The sequence below is a fragment of the Lepidochelys kempii genome, chromosome 4 (genome assembly GCF_965140285.1).
Source record: "Lepidochelys kempii isolate rLepKem1 chromosome 4, rLepKem1.hap1, whole genome shotgun sequence".
In the NCBI taxonomy this organism is placed as follows: domain Eukaryota; kingdom Metazoa; phylum Chordata; order Testudines; family Cheloniidae; genus Lepidochelys; species Lepidochelys kempii.
This window is the reverse complement of record NC_136383.1, coordinates 139,075,727-139,092,032: the sequence shown is the minus strand read 5'-3', so window position 1 is coordinate 139,092,032 and position 16,306 is coordinate 139,075,727. Positions and strand designations below refer to the sequence as shown.

The 16,306-nt window shown below is 47.9% G+C and overlaps 1 protein-coding gene across 4 annotated transcripts in view; it reads left to right on the top strand.

The window, feature by feature from the left end:
- Window positions 1-8,024, top strand: part of DYSF (dysferlin) — a 307,503-nt gene extending 299,479 nt beyond the window's left edge. For all 4 annotated transcript variants that reach the window (XM_073343024.2, XM_073343025.2, XM_073343023.2 and 1 more), the window contains one exon: window positions 4,335-8,024. In XM_073343024.2, the coding sequence (XP_073199125.2) occupies window positions 4,335-4,373 (39 nt within the window). In that variant the 3' untranslated portion in view covers window positions 4,374-8,024. The remainder of the gene's footprint in view (window positions 1-4,334) is intronic.
- The last annotated feature ends 8,282 nt before the right edge of the window (window positions 8,025-16,306 follow it).

The window sequence follows — 16,306 nt, the reverse complement described above, 5'->3', positions numbered from 1 at the left end:
CTCCACACCAGTCATGATTTTATAGACCTGCACATTGAGTGGATGTTTTCAGAGAACTATCCACAATGACTCCAAGATCTCTTTCTTGAGTGGTAACAGCTTATTTAGACCCCATTATTTTATATGTATAGTTGGGATGATATTTTCCAATGTGCATTACTTTGCATTTATCAACATTGAATTTCATCTGCCATCTTGTTGCCCAGTCACCCAGTTTTGAGAGATCCTTTTATAGTTCCTCACAGTCTGCCTGGGACTTAGCTATCTTGAGTAGTTTTGTATCAGCTGCACATTTTGCCACCTCACTGTTTACCCCTTTTTACAGATCATTTATGAATATGTTGAATGTCCCTCCAGACCCCTGGGGGACACCACTATTTACCTCTCTCCATTCTGAAAACTGACTTTTTATTCCTAGCCTTTGTTTCCTATCATTTAACCAGTTACCAATCCATGAGAAGACCTTCCCTCTTATCTCATGACAGCTTGAAGAGCCCTTGAATTTCAGGCAGAAAGGAACCCATCAGGAAACAGAAACAAGCCAGCTGACTCATGGATTGATTCCCATGCCCAGTGTAATAATGCCAGTTTCTGGCAGCCAGTGTCATCAGACATTCCAAGAGCAAAATGGCCAATCCATAGGTCTAAGCCATGGGCTTTCGATAGTAGTAATTTTCCCTGGCATAGTTCCTGCCATCCATGGCTCTCACAGTTTGATTCTGCACCCCCACGTAAGTCAAGGGAAGCTTTACAGTTGATTTAATTGGTTAAGTCCTCAGCTCATTTTAGAAATGTCAGTGAATTAAGCTCCACAACTGAACTGTGAGCTTGAGGAGGTATTTCACCCATTGTACAGAGGGGAGAATTGAGAAGGCCCCAGATGAGCAGAGCACCTAAGGACTTAGGGGTGGATTTAAGCACATGTTTAGCCGATTCAGGGGCTAAGTGACTTTTCCAAAGTCACAAAGCAAGTCTCTGATAGATCTGGGAATAGAACAAAGATCTCCTCAGGCCTAATCTCAAAATTTACTCACAAGAATGTCCTTCCTCCCACTGGGGCTTTGTGCAAACAGCAAATATTTTTGGGCAATATTTAAAAAAAGAAAACCCTATTTGCACTTTCATTCCATGCTGCTTTGTGAGTCCATTGCTTTTTTTCATGAATTTTTTGCCATATACCACATTTTCCCACGGAAATGTACCAAAATCCCAGTTTTGTGGGTTTTGCTACAGAAATATTGAACTTTGGCAGATGATTGGAAATTGACCTTTTTCAATTGACGATGAAGCCATTTCCACTCAAAAAACATCCTGGTTTTGAGCGGAAAACTGCAAGGTTTGGTGGATTGTCTCTAAAATTTGTCAGGTTTTGCAAAAATGGAAACAAAATATTGAAAAGCTGGTAGTCTGAGGTTCCTGAATCGAGTGGAGACTGTTCCACACAGCCAGATTACTTGACAGCCTGAACTAACTTTACTCATACAGTGGTTGCCACTTATAATCTTTACCATTACCTTTGCACATAAGGACTCTGATGGTGATGTTCCCTGGAAAATTCCTGTCCTTCTATATACCCTCTACCTTGTCTGTCATCGGGGCATCTTTAATCAGCAGGCTAAAACATAAGAAAATCCAGTGGCTGGAAGCTGAAGTTAGAAACATTCAAACGGGAAATAAGATGGTGTGTTTAACAGCAAGTGTAATTAACTACTGGAAAAACGTACCAAGAGCTGTGGTAAATTCATCATCTCTTGAACTCTCTAAATTGAGATTGGATGTCTTTCTAAAAGATATACTCTAGTTCCAGCACCTGCTGTCAGGCTCAGTACCACTCACTTGGGGCCTGATCCAGTGTGCACTGAAGTTAATGGAAAAGACCCCCTTCGACCTAAATGGGCTTTCCATTTGAGCTTGACTTAATAAGGAAAGATATTGCCTTCCAATAGGCCTGTCACTGGATGAAATTCTCTAGTCTTTGTTAGGCAGAAGGTCAGACTAGAGGCTCATAACAGTTCCTTCTGGCCTTCTGAATCTATGAAATGTAGGGAATACCCCAGTAAAGTTATCTACCTGACAAAGTGCTTATTGTAAAGATTTTAGCGGCCACCAAAATACAAAAATGTAACGCTCATTCCAGCTGGATTCTGCTCTCTTTTTCACACAGCTGTTTACTCCCCTTTCAAGCTCTATTTGTGCTATGCAAGCTCAGCTTTGCTTCCATTGCCATTCATTCTAATTACAGCTTGCTTTCTGCACTGATTGATAATCCTAGTTGGCTTTCAGCACTTCGTTAATAGAAATTCAAAGCTGGACAGGAAACCTGCTCCCCTCCAAAAGGGAACCAGTCAAATCATAAAAATAATACTATTCTGGAGGATAGACTCGGAAAGACAAATGGTGTGTAATTAATTAGAAAGTTCTATTCCACTGGAGGCTTTTCTAATGACTTTTGGTAAGCAGCCCCAGTTTTGCTCGCCTGATTTATGGCATTATTAGCGACGCTCAATTGGCAAACAGCCTCCTAATCCGCTAGGCGCTGTAATTTATCATGATGCCTATAGTCAAACTTTACTTGTGCTTTTCAAAAGAGCTTGCTTGTAACCTGCTTTTAGTTTTTGTCTTTTAAAAACAACAGAGTGACTCCTTGCAGAGCAGGAGTGTTGTAAGCAAGACACGAGAAGTAATTCTTCTGCTCTATACCACGTCAATAAGGCCTCACCTGGAGTATTGTGTCCAGTTCTGGGCACCATATTTCAGAAAAGATGTGGACAAATTGGAGAAAGCCCACAGGAGAGCAACAAAAATGATGGAAGATCTAGAAAACATGACTTATGAGGGAAGATTGAAAAAATTGGGTTTGTTTAGTCTGGAGAAGAGAAGACTGAGGTGGACATGATAACAGTTTTCAAGTAAATAAAAGGTTGTTACAAGGAGGATGGAGAAAAATTGTTCTCCTTAACCTCTGAGGATAGGACCAGCAGCAAGGGGCTTCAGTTGCAGCAAGGGTGGGTTAGGGTGGACAGTAGGAAAAACATCCTAACTGTCTGGGTAGTTAAACACTAAATTGCCTAGGGAGGTTGTGGAATCTCCATCATTGGAGGTTTTTCAGAGCAGGTTGGACAAACATCTGTCAGGGATGGTCTAGATGATGCTTAGTCCTGCCATGAGTGCAGGGGACTGGACTAGATGACCTCTCGAGGTCCCTTCCTGTCCTATGATTCTATGATTCTAAGACAGAACATCTTGTACCAATTAGATTCAGTGTGTTTAGAAGAAACTTCCAATTTGGCTGGGGGGGGCGTGTGTCTGAATCAAAGCTAGTTTAAATATAGCTCTTTCCAAATGATATAAACACGCCTATTAACATGTTTCTATTATGGTCTTGATAACCAGCCTTTAACCGGCATGTTACTATCATCTCCTTTCTCAAGGGGGCATTCTGCCGACAGTAGAATGTGACATGCCCTGGCTTTATTGTATAGTTCCTTCCGTGCAACCTGTATCGCAAGACACTTTGCAGTATACAAAGTTGCAAGGGTTCGCAGAAGGTGCTCGAAATCACAGAAAACAGTAAGGGGATGATATCGTATGGGGATGTGTGTTGGGGGGAATGCCACATTGCACCATGAGGCCAATAACAGAGGGGAAATGCACTAAGAGGAACACACAAGGAAGTGAGAGAGGGGAAGCTTTCAGCTGAGGTCAGAGCAATACAGGGAGTCTGTTCTAGAGGGTAGGATCTGCAGAGAAGAAGATTCTTGCATCCCTGGCAGTGAGACTGGACAAGAGCACAGAGAGGGAGCAGGTGATAAGGGGACAGTGGGAATAGAAAGAGACAGAGCGATTGGAGCAAGTCAGTGGGGGTTTAAAACTCAGTTGCAGCAAGGAGGCTGGTGGCGGGGCTGTTTGAGGCCGGGGCTGATGGGAGGAGACAGGCAGCAGCACCCTGCACACACTAGTGTGGGAAGAGGTGCGACTTTCGATATCTTAAAAATAAGATGGAAGGAGAAAACAGAATTGGAGAGTAACTACAATGGTTTAGTGGCTAGTGAGTACGACGGACACCTCTGCTCTCTACTGGATGGAATCAGAACCACTTGCCTGTGTATCAAAAGCCCTGTACTGCTGCTAACCAGAGGCGAGTCCCTTTTAGCTCACATGTAATAGACCTGTCTTTTAGCAGCCTGAGGATGTGAGTTCTATACCAGTTCCTGCCATGAAGCTGGGGCCATGCAGCAATGTGAAGGAAGAACATTTTAACATATATGTGCCATTATATTGTATTTGCTTTATGTCTGTTCTTTTCCCCCCTCTCGTTTCCTTCCCTTTCTTAGAACTACGCTGCTATGAAACTGGTCAAACCTTTCAGCTGAACCGGCACCGGTGAGGGCCAGAGAGTCTAGTACATCCTGGGATACTGCACGGCACCGTTTGACATCAGTGACCACTCCACATCGGCCTGCGTGGCAGTGCAGAGAAGGAAAAGAAACACATGCTCTTGGATGCTAGACTGTTGCCAAAAAGCAGCTATAACTTTGCAACGATGCAGTATGCACAATAATGTTTCAGAAGCAGCATGTAACTGATACCAGTTTGGAATATTTGTTATTTTACCCTTATTTTATATGCTGCATTCTGTAAAGCTTGAATATCAGTGCACCACTGAGAAACGGCCTTGTCTGGTATGGCTTGGTTAGACTCTGCGAGGCTTTGCGGAGACAGTGTAGATGACTGATCATGCAGTCCTTAGCAAAGGAAATGTGGGCTAGTGATCTGCTGAGTGGCTGACAAGCCAAGAGCTCTTGAGTTCCAGTCATACCTTTCTCGGTGGCCTTGCATAAGTCTCTCTGCCTTAGTTTCGCCCTCTGTGCAATGTAGATGAATTTAGCTGGTATATAAAGCACTGTGTAGCCTAAAGCGAGTTACAATGCACCTATTGCTCCTGCTGAGGTCAATGGGTGTGATCTTTGCCTACACAGGGACTGCAGGATCAAACTGTGAAGAGGAATAGAATTAGAATCTAGAGCAACCAAATGCACGGCAGGATTTGATTGTAATTACTGGAGCAAACCTCCCTCGCTCTTCAGTGAGGGTTTTGCTTTCAGAAGGGCTACAAGGATTTCTTTCCATAGCACTCTTCATTTCCATCTGCATCCCCTCCAAGACAGCTACCCTCCTCCTCACAGTGTATCATTGCAAACATGCTAAATGGAATCAGAGTGAATACATACCGAAGGAATAAGCACATGAGCCAGACAGTGCAATGTTAGTTTCCCATTCCCTCCCTTCCCCCGAAGAAACATGTACGTGTCACTCAAACTGCAATGTTAAATCACATTATGGCAACACTAGTGAAATATACAACATTACAATCAGTTTAATGCCCCTCAACTTCTAAATCAGGATTTGGGAATAAAAGGCAATAATTTAAGACACACTCACTATCTAACCTGTGGAACTCACTGCCACATGATATTATTGAGGGAAATAGCCTAATACATTTTTTTCTTTTCTCTCTCTCTTTTTTTAAAGGATTGGAGGCCAAATTCTATGGCTCCTACTCAGTCCAAATTCCCATTTAAGTAAGTGGCAGTTGTGCCTGAGTAAGGATCGCAATATTTGAACATGCATATTTCTCTGTATGAGAACAGCATTTGCATTTCCTCTCGTTGCCCATCCTCATACTTCAGGACGTAAGCTGATCACTAGCTGGGATCAGGAACTAATTTCCCCCCTGGTATAGCTAGGTGGATGAAAAGGGTTTTATATCTTTTTCTAAAGCTTCTAGCCTTGGCCACTCTTGGAGGCAGTATCCTAGACTAGACGGATCTGGTCTTTTCAGGTTGTTGTTCTGTGTCCATTACCCTAGTAAGTTAGCACTTTCCAAAATAAGGACGTGAAAGGTGAGAAGACCCATGTCTCTTTCCAATAAGGTTATTCCACTATTTTCATTGTCTGTGGGCTCAATCCTAGCCCCATTGAAATCATAGAATATCAGGGTTGGAAGGGACCTCAGGAGGTCATCTAGGCCAACCCCCTGCTCAAAGCAGGACCAATCCCCAGTTTTTGCCCCAGATCCCTAAATGGCCCCCTCAAAGATTGAACTCACAACGCTGGGTTTAGCAGGCCAATGCTCAAACCACTGAGCTATCCCTCCCCCTAATAATAATAAGTAAATGGAACCTTTTGCATTGACTCCAGTGGGTTGACAGTTTGGTCCAGTAGGTCGGCTTCACTAAGTACCTGAACCCTCCATGCAAAGTGCACAGTGAGAGCAAGTCACAATGAAAGGTGACCCTTAGCGACCCTGTGATACTCATCCAGCACGGAGCTTAAGCATGTGTTTAAATGGAAGCCCCGAAGAAGCGCATAATTAAGTGCTTTGCTGGATTGAGAGGAGACGAAACAAGCCCTAAATCCCTTATACATTGTTATTAATTATTGCGATTAGCACCAGAACATGCCAGTCTTTGCAATCACAAGGGGCAACAGGCCCTGCCCTGAAGACCATACACAGCTCTGAAAAGAAATCACCAGGCTGGCTCAGATCAAGGTTCCATCTATCCCAATATCACGTCTCCAACAGTGGCCAACCCCAACTGCTTAGAAAAAGGTGCAAGAAACTCTGTCAAAGTCAGTGATGGAATAGCCTGCTGATGGCTGGGGGTGGGGTGGGGTGGGGCGGTTCTTCCTAACCATAAGAATGGCCAGACTGAGTCAGACTAACGGTCCATCTAGCCCAGTACCCTGTCTTCCAGCAGTGGCCAATGCCAGATGCAGTTATACGATTGCCATTCAGCTCCACAAACAGCCCCCAGCCCCACTGACAGGCATTTCAGGTCAGAAACTGCAGCCCTCTTTGTTTGTAGACATTAGACTGCTGCGTTTTAGTCAAAGTTGGGTTAAATTAGAGTCCAGCCTTTCTCCATTAAGAAGATTGGGCTAAGAAAGAGAAGTGTATGGACAACTCCCTGTGTTATTTGCACCCAATATTTCATGTCCTTTTCACATCTGTTGGCTCCGTATGTTTTGCAGATGCACCTGTGTCTATGTGGGTGTCTCATTTATTCCTTCCTCCATACCCAGCCTGTGTCAACGTATTATGTGCTGTACTTTCTGCTGGCTGCAGGATCTCCTTACTCTGCACTCATTGCAAAGAGGCACCATCAAGGCTGCAGTTGGGAATCAGGCAGAAAATTCCACCTCCCTTTTCTTCTTGCATCTGCTTGCAGAGTCCATGAAACTCCTTATCCCAGCACACTCCTATATAACCTCCAACCCTCTCAGAAAGAAAATCTCAGTGCCAGCAACCCAGCAAGGATAAACCATCCTGCTATAACAAACCAGTGCATGCAGCCAGATGCTTATTAGCAACCCAAACCAACAACCACTCTGTGCACCCGGCACTGACAAGTAACCCTACTAGAGCAAACCCACATTTACAACTCAAACTCTCACAAGCCGTCTTGCATTAAGAAACCACTGTGTTTTTCCCAGCACTTCCGAGCAACCCTACCATAACAAACCAGGGTGGCTGTTCAATGGAGGGAAAAGAACATTAATAAAGGCTACTGATTTCAGATTCCCTAAATAAACCATTACATAGAACAAAAACATTTGGAGGGTATTTCTTCAATTTCATCCCCCTATAATACCCTCCACTTTCCCTAGTTCAAACCACAGGGCCATATTTTGCTCTCAGAAGAATTTGCTGCTCCCACGGACTTAAGTGGGCAAAACGGGGCCCTAAATCATGAGAGAAGAAAGATCAAATGAACGTTAATTTCATGTCGCAGCACAAAGGAGCTGTCTGTCCGCCTACTGCACTTTGTATTTTTGCTGCATCCCATCCCATCACCAAAACAGACAAGAAGTCCAGGGACATGCGGAGCCTCTCCTGGGTCACCTGTTGTTCAATGTGGGCTGGAAGGGAGGGAGCCAGAATGTGTATGTTATCACCTGTTATGCCTTAGATGCAATACTGCAGATTTCACTGTGGTTACAAATGAAATGCTATGAAACTTTCTAGTTCCCGGTGTGTTTTATTGTCCGAAGTGCACAGTCCGAGAGAGGTTATTGTTCCTTCCCCCATCCTGCCCCTGACGCACACAAAATGCATCTGATATTTGATGCCCCTTCTGCCCCCTCATTGCTCACTCCCGTGAGGCTACAGGCAAGGCTGCTGACGTGTGTGAATTGCACAGAGACAGCATGTGGAGACGGAGAGGAGACAGAGACCGGGTTGGAGGTGGGAGTGGAGATTGTCTAGTACAACCCCTCTGAATGCACAGCTGCCAGCAGCGGCAGTGTGGCTGGGGAGGAGGCCACGAGAGTGGATCTAGGGCAAGGTTACGTCGGAGAAGCTTGGCCTAGGTGATACTCTGTAAACCCTGGCAGAGCCCAGGCTGGGGTGAGGAGCCAGGGGCTTTGTCACCGGGGTAGAAGCCATTCCGGGCTGCTCCTGGAAATGGTTCACAAAACTGAACCGCTCTCTCTCTCTAGGGGGCCCGGCGTCACACGGGTTCGGCCTGGAAACCCCGCGTCATGACAGAGGCTGCTGAGCCGAACTTCGGTGAGAAGCGACCGTTCGGTTTGCGGGCCCAAGGCAAACGGCCCCTTTTGCCTCCCTGGGCAGCCCTGCCCCTGCCAATGGCGTGCCCTGTGCAGAACATGGGTACAGCTGTGGGCGCCAAGGGGGTGGGGAAGCGTGTGCCCACGGATGTCCTGCCGTGCAAGGAGTGGGGGCTGCATGCCTTCTCGCTTTCCCTGCCCCCCCGTCAGCGGAGGCCCAGCCTTTGGGAGGGGCGGGGGAGCTGGAGGGACGCTTCGAAGGAGCCCAGTCCCGTGAGGCACCGAATGGTGGGTCTGCCTCCGTTCCTCCTACTAGCGGGCTGTGCTACTTCTCACACACCTGCACGGGAACAGGGCCCTACTGAGTTGCCTTCCTGGGGCCAGCCCTTTAAATGGGCAGAGACAAGCAGCTGCGGCCTTAGTGTAGCTGTCCTGTGGCGGCGGGGGGCTGCCTCTCTCATTCCCTTCCAGCGGGTGAGTGATCTCTGCTCTCTTTCCCAAGGCGATGACATATTCTGCCAGGGGGCTCAGAGAGCCAGTGTGAAACATGTGTAGGGCCCAGCTCTGCAACACGCCGTCCACATGTTCATGGATAGCGGCAGTGCGGGCTAATGGATAGATGACCCTTGGGTTCAATTTCTAGCTCAGCGCTGAGCTGCTGCATGGCCCTGGGGATGTCACATTCCCCTCTCGCTGTGCCTCGGTTTCCCCTCCCAAACCTTGTCCCGTTCATCTATTTCCATGGCAAATTCTTTGGGGCAGGCGCTGTTGCGGGCTTTGTGTCTGTACAGCGCCCGGCACAATGGGGCCTGGCTCTCAGTTGGCGCCTCTAGCTGCTGCAGGGATACAGAGAAGACTAGTAGCCCTTCATGGCACGAGCACAAAATGAAGGGGCTGCCATGGGGCTCCATTCCAGGGGCTGCTCTACGGATCCAGTCGCAAGATCGGGGCCTTCACACATGAAATTGCGTAATGGCTTGCCTGCCCTGGCAGGGGCAGGAAATGTTATCCCCTCCATGTAATCGATGGGGAAACTGAGGCGCAGAGTGGGCAAATGGATGGCCTGAGTCTCCCATGCTGCCATTTGGAGTTCCAGGGCTGTGTCTGTGTGTTTATGTCTGTAAAAGTTAATTACCAAATGTTCCACTGCTTAAACCCTTTTGTGATGCTTGTTTTTATATTATTTCCTTGGTCTTTAACTCGCTGTCGTGGCTAATTGAAGGCTGGAGTTATGAAGTGCCTGGGTCCCCCTTAGGGGACACCCTAACAGCCTGCCTTTGTGTTTGACACCCGGGTCAGCTCAGCCCTGCGAGCTGGTGGGCCTAGGAGATTAGCTGCTGGCAGGCTGCCAGACCGCAAACGGGCTGAACTTTGTTAACCTCCGGCAGGCTCCTCTGTCTCCAATCGGGAGTTAAAAATAAAATCCAAGCAGGGATTTGCGGGGGGCTGTATTGATTGCCGGCGCTCAGGTGCTCAGAAGAGAGGGTTAACCCCGGCCGGTCATTGCAATAAGACGGTTTCATCAGGGTGGTGTATTAGAGGAGGGGGTCTGCGTGCTGTCCATAAAACGCCGCTCTGCAAAGCCATTTGGAGACCCTGCCCCACCGGGGTTGCGTTTGTTGGTTTAACTCCAGCGAATGGGCCCTGCAGTCAGCGCTACTCATTACCTGTCGACAGAACGGAAACATACCGTGTAAGCTCCTGTTAGGAGCCAGGCAAGGCGGGCCGGGCTGGCTGCACCGGGCCTAGAGCAGAACGCACTGAGCGCGGTCCATGCGCTCGGACCTGCTGCTGCGTCTCTGTCGTCAGCTGGCTACTTCCTATTTGTGCTACCCAGATCGGGGTCTGGGAGAGAGAGTCCCTGCCCAAAGAGGTCACACGACTAAGGGTAGCAAAGGCATAGAGGGGGAGGCAACTGGCCCAAGGTCACACAGCAGAGCCAGGATTCGAACCCAGGGCTCCTGCTGCCCAGTCCGGCGCTGACTCCTGGTAGGCTGGTATATTACTGCACCGTTAGGTACGTCTACCCTTCCGGTGGCACGTCGCGTGCAGATGCTCACACCCAGCTGGAACGGGGATCGAGAGCAGTGGAGACGCTGCGGCCCGGCTTAGGCTCTGAGGGTGCTGGGCCCTCCTCACCTGAATCCTAAGATATCTCCTGGGTATCTCTCTACACATCCTCCCCAGGCCTCCATGTCCACACTGGTATTTTTAGCAGCATAGTGTCCCCCCGCCTTCCCCCACTGGAGCCTTTCACTGCCACACGTGGCTACACACCACAGGGACAAGCGTGGACACAGCCTGCTTTCACAGCCATGCGTCACCACCCGGGTAGCCCTGTACTCTGCACGCCACCGGCGGTGCAGCCATTGGAGTGGCCCACGTTAGCCTGGGGTTGGGTATGTAATGATCGGCCCAGACCAGCCTCAGGCTTGGGGGAAAGTTCGATCCAGCTCTGAATGACGCAGTCAGCCCCTGGCTGTGTAAAAGGCCCCGTCGAAACACTCCTCGACTGAGAAGGTTGGATCCGAGCCCTGAAACGTCCTGCCTAGTAGAGCAAGAGCAGGATTGGCAGTGGATGAATAGAAAGGGGATTCTCTGTTGAGGCTGCTGGACACCGCCAGACCCTGGCTCTCTGGCTCCCAAAATGACTAACAGCCTGTGCTGGCTTGTGTCACCGCCCGGGGTCTCCCCAAATGCTGGCCAGACTATGTAGTCATGGAAGGGGGCTGCTGGGTAAACTACAGATCCCAGCCTAGCAGCTACCTCTTCTCTGTCTATCAGGCCAAACCAAAATTGCACCTGAGGTCTGGGGGAATTGAGCTTCTGCTTCAAGCATCATGTGTGATGGTCTTTGGGCTCTGATCTGCATCAAGCTCTGATGCAGACAGGTAAGCAATGGGGCGTGAAACCAGCATCTCTCGGTCTTTGCCATGAATCAGCTCCCAGTACAAAACCAAGCCATTTGTGCAGTCTGCTTTTCCCATTTACATCCTACAGCCGCCTCGAATATCCAGTGCTTAAACATTCAGAGGCCAGGCACCGTGAAACATGTTCTTACCATCAAGTGCAGGAAGTGTTTGCTTTGACTCCACTTTGGGGTCTGGAGGGAGACTGTCCCCAGCTGTGCCTGGAGCCTGGTATTCTCACGCAAGCATAGGGGTGGGTCCCGCTGCCAGTTTGTAGGGAAACTTCCCAATCAGTATGAACTAGTCAATGTCTGAGCAGCACTTTGAAGAGGAAATGTGCTATGCAAATGCCATTGTACTTTGCGTGTACGGTGTGTGTCACGTCGCCCTCTACTGGCTGGTCCCTATAGAGGATAACAGCCTCCTGTGGGTTGGAGCTGCTCTTTAAACTCGGTTGGCAATATCTGTGTTTTGGTGCAGATGGTACTGGGTGCAAACTCTGCTGGTGCTCTGTGGTGGCTGCATGCTACTGTCTGATTGCAGTGTAGCTTAGGGGATAGCGCACTGGACAGGGACTCAGGAGTGGGCAGATTCTCTTCTCAGGCATCCGGTGACTCCAGACACCAGTGGCATGGCCACTGGTGCGTTATTATTCATTCATGTAGCAATGGCACCTAGAGGTCCCAGTCAGGGATCAGAGCCGCATTGTGATTAGTTGTTGTACACACCCTATAACAAAAGGGAGGTTTCAGTCCCCAGGAGTCTATAAATACCTACCTGGGGAACAAATATTTGCTCGTGGCCTCTTCGACCTAGCAGAGAAAGGTCTGGCACGAGCCAATGGCTGGAAGTTGACACTAGACAAACTTTTAACAGAGTAAATGTTTTAACAGGTAGGGTAATCATCCATTGGAACAACCTACCAAGGGCTGTGGTGGATTCTTTATCAGTGACAAATTTTAAATGAAGGTTGGATGTGTTTCTAAAAGATCTGCCCCAGGAATTATGGTGGAAAAGTTCTCTGGGCTGTTATGCAGGAGGTCAGACTAGATGATCACAATGCTCCTGTCTGGCCTTGGAATCTATGAACCTATGTAGCTGCACCGCTGCAAATCATGGCTTACCTTGGATAGTAGGAAAAACTTTTTCACTCGGCGGGTGGCGAAGCCCTGGAACGGGTTCCCTAGGGAGGTGCTGGAATCTCCTTCCTCAGAGGTTTTTAAGGTCAGGCTTGACAAAGCCTTGGCTGGGATGATGTAGTTGGGGATTGGCCCTGCTTTGAGCAGGGGGCGGGACTAGATGACCTCCCGAGGTCCCTTCCAATCCTGATAGTCTGTGACTCTGTGATTCTCTGCGCTAGGGTTTGCAATGGTGCAGCTGGAATTGGGGCCAGTCCCCAGTGTGGAGAAGGCCTCGCTGCACCCATGACAACCCCACTGCTGTTAATGAGAAGAGAAGACAACCTAAGACTTCGAGCTCCTGGCAATGCCTCCATAGGGCACCACCCTGCTTTGGATGCCTGGGGCAAGCTAGATGTCTGAGTAGCTCAGCTCCATCTCTCATCTCTACTTTGGACCCTCTTCCCCAGTGACGTTAAGTCTCCACGGCCCCATTGGTTGTCCTTCTGTGGCCACGGGAGCATTTCTCTAGCCTGGGATGCTGTAAGTGGAATACTTTATTTTCCCCCTCTCTCCTTAAGTCTCTTCCCCTCTTGTACTTTTTCATTTGTGGCTTGACATCACTTTGGTTCCAGACCTCGTGAAACGAATGCCATCCCAGGAGGAGTCATGAATTATAGGTTTACCAGTTAGGACAGCCCCAGTGCTCGCAAGGCCTTCTCTCTTTCTCTTTTTTCATTCTCCTTTTCAGAACATGTGTGAAATAAATTCATCTGCTTTGCTCACGACCAACAATCGGGCCTTATGGGGGTTTCCTCTGGAAATAGCATAATCCCACCTTTATGGAAATCCCACCTTCTTTATGAAGGAAAAGAGCAAAGCCAGGGCACTTAAACTGGAGAAAGTTCGCCAGCCCTGATCCAAAGCCTTCTGGAGTCAATGGGAACCTTTCCATCCAGTTCCTTGGCCTTTGGATCCAGCATTTTGTTTTCAGGAAGGAGAGAGACTATGGAAACCCCCGCTCATATTTATAGATATTTTCTCAGGGATCTTGGTTCTATCTAGCTATGGTACCCCGGTACCCTCATTGCTGTAGTATCTCTGAAGTCATAGCACCCCTGTGAGGAAGGGCAATGCTATTACACCTGGTTACAGTGTGGAAAGTGAGGGACAGAAGCTTGTGTGAAGTCATACATAGCATCTGTGGTAGAGGAGGGAGTTGAACCTAGATTTCCCAGGCGTGCACTTTAATTGCCAAAAAGCAAATATGGACAACACACAGATATTGAAAGTGTGGTTATAAGTAGTCGTTACTTTCTGGTTTTCCCCTCCCTAGATTGCCCTTTAAATTGATTCGTGATATGCTCAATCTGCCCCTCCAGAGGCTGGCTATTGCCTGTCAGATGCAATAAGACACTTGTACGGTCCTCTAGGTAATGCTTCGGCTTTGAGACAACTGCTTTTAACTTTTAGTGAAACCTATGTAGTTAGTTACAGGAAACAAACGCTCTTAACAAACTCTCCTAGCTTAGTACTTCATCATGCTCTCATTCTGACCGTTAAGCCTGACCAAACAACTTCACGAGCAGCGCTGCTCATTGGAACGGTCATTTCAGCTGTTGATTTACTGTTGATAAGGAAGGCAGTCCTGGAAGTCGAAAGCAACGCTGGCAGGTCTATTTCACAAGAAATACAGGGACAGTAGCTGATTTCTCCTGGCTCTGATTTGTTGACACCAACTTCAATGCCTGCTGCAAAATCAACAATTTATAAGAAAGACACACCCATTTTTATAATAGTTTCATTGAAATACTTCACATACAATAAAAGGTTTCTGCAAAATATGCAAGGTAACAAGATCCATATTATCGCGCAAATATCATCGGTAGAAACTGGTTTTGTCTGGTGCTTCAAAGAACAAGTTTTTTCTGTTAATACCAGAATCAGAGGCTGCAGCTGCGGTCATAGTATAATAATGTCTACAGGCCCCCACTGAGACTGTGATCCCATTGGTCCTGACCCTGTGTAGATCTGCCTCAGAGATACAGTCACTACACTAGGAGCTTGCAGTCTAAATAGACGGGAGGGGATACATCTTCCTCTGTGAAACAAGACACAGAGTAAGTGACTTGCCCAAAGTCACACAGGAATCTGTGTCGGAGCCATGATTTGTACAGGCCATGAGTCTCAGTCCAATGAATTAACCACACTTCCCCTGTTGGTTATCTGCCCCCTGTTCCATAGCTGCCCACTGGGGCGTTTCTTGTTCATCTGGTGTTGGCCAATGTTGGAGAGAGAAGAATGGAGTGAGCCCTGGTCTGTGTAGTTCGGTAGTTCCTGGATAAACTGTGCATGGAATTAGCTGTTTCATCCCACATTTTGGTGAAGAGATGGGCCCCTGGCCAGGGCTGCTCTGATGAGACTCTGGATTAGGTGTACTGGTGGGGTCAGGGTCTGGGTTGAAGGTCAGTCCAGGGCTAGGATTGAATATGTTGCTTGCAAGCTCTCCTTGTAGTGGTTTGACCCCAAACCAGTCAGTCTTGCTGGGGCTAGACCTGGAGAGCCACTCCTTTCCCAGTTTGGATGCAGTTTGCTATTGAACCAGAACAAATAGGCAGATTGGGATTGGGGGGAGGGGATCTGAACCCAATGAAATGGATGGGCTGGAGACTCGATGTGAGTGGTAAATATGGGGTAACATTTTTGAAGCACCTAAGCCCCATTTTCAAAAGTGACTTGGGCAGTTACAGTCCTAAGCCACGTAAGTGCTTTTGAAAATTTTAGCCGCAATCTAAAATCCCTGCACCAACATAACTGGTCAAGAGGGAAGGCGTGTTCTTGTGGCTACAGCGTCAGCTGGGGTGGCAGGTGTCGGGGTTCTGTCTTCAGCTCTGACACTGCTTCATTGTGGCCTGGGGCAAATCACTTCACTTCTCTGTGCCTCAGTTTCCCCCACTGCATAATGGGGTAACAATGCTCCCCTTGTCACCGAGGTGTCGTGTGAGGCTTAATTCATGTTTAGAAAGCGCCAAGGATCCTTGGATGGAAGAAGGAGAGCAGAACAAATTGTAAAGCTTTATCCAGCCAGTGTAACAAAATCTGCACTTCTCTGTCAACATTAGCACAGGACTGGTTTTTCTAGCCATCAGTTGTTTGGTTTTTGCTCTCCCTGGGATGCTGACTGGCAGATCCACAGGAGAGTTATTTTTCAAAACATGGACAGTTAATACATTTATTTCCAAGCCTACAACAGCATTGGAAAAAACCCCCAAATTTAACTATGTACTGTCTTCTTTTTGACCAATCATTTCTTGGCCCACGAGGCAAACATTGAGTAGAAAAGGTGCAGGTTATCCACTGGTTCATGTGGACAGTGAACTGCACAAGGAGGGGGGGCACTTGCTGTACACCATGAAGAAGCAGTGTGACCTAGTAGCTAGCATACTTGATTGAGTCTCTGGAGACTTGGGTTGTAGTCCCACCTCTGCCTGTGGCCGGCTGGGTGACCTGAGGCAAATCATGTTTGTTCTTGTGTCCCAGTTTCCTCCATCTGAGAAATGAGAGTGGCCTCCTTTGTAAAGCGCTTGGAGGTTTACAGGTGTGAGCGGCTATGTAAGAGCTTGGTGGTGGTATTATAAGTCGCTTGCTGTCGCTGAGGATTGTCTGGTGCAGGGGAATTGTCCTCATTCATCGCAACTTTATTCCAGC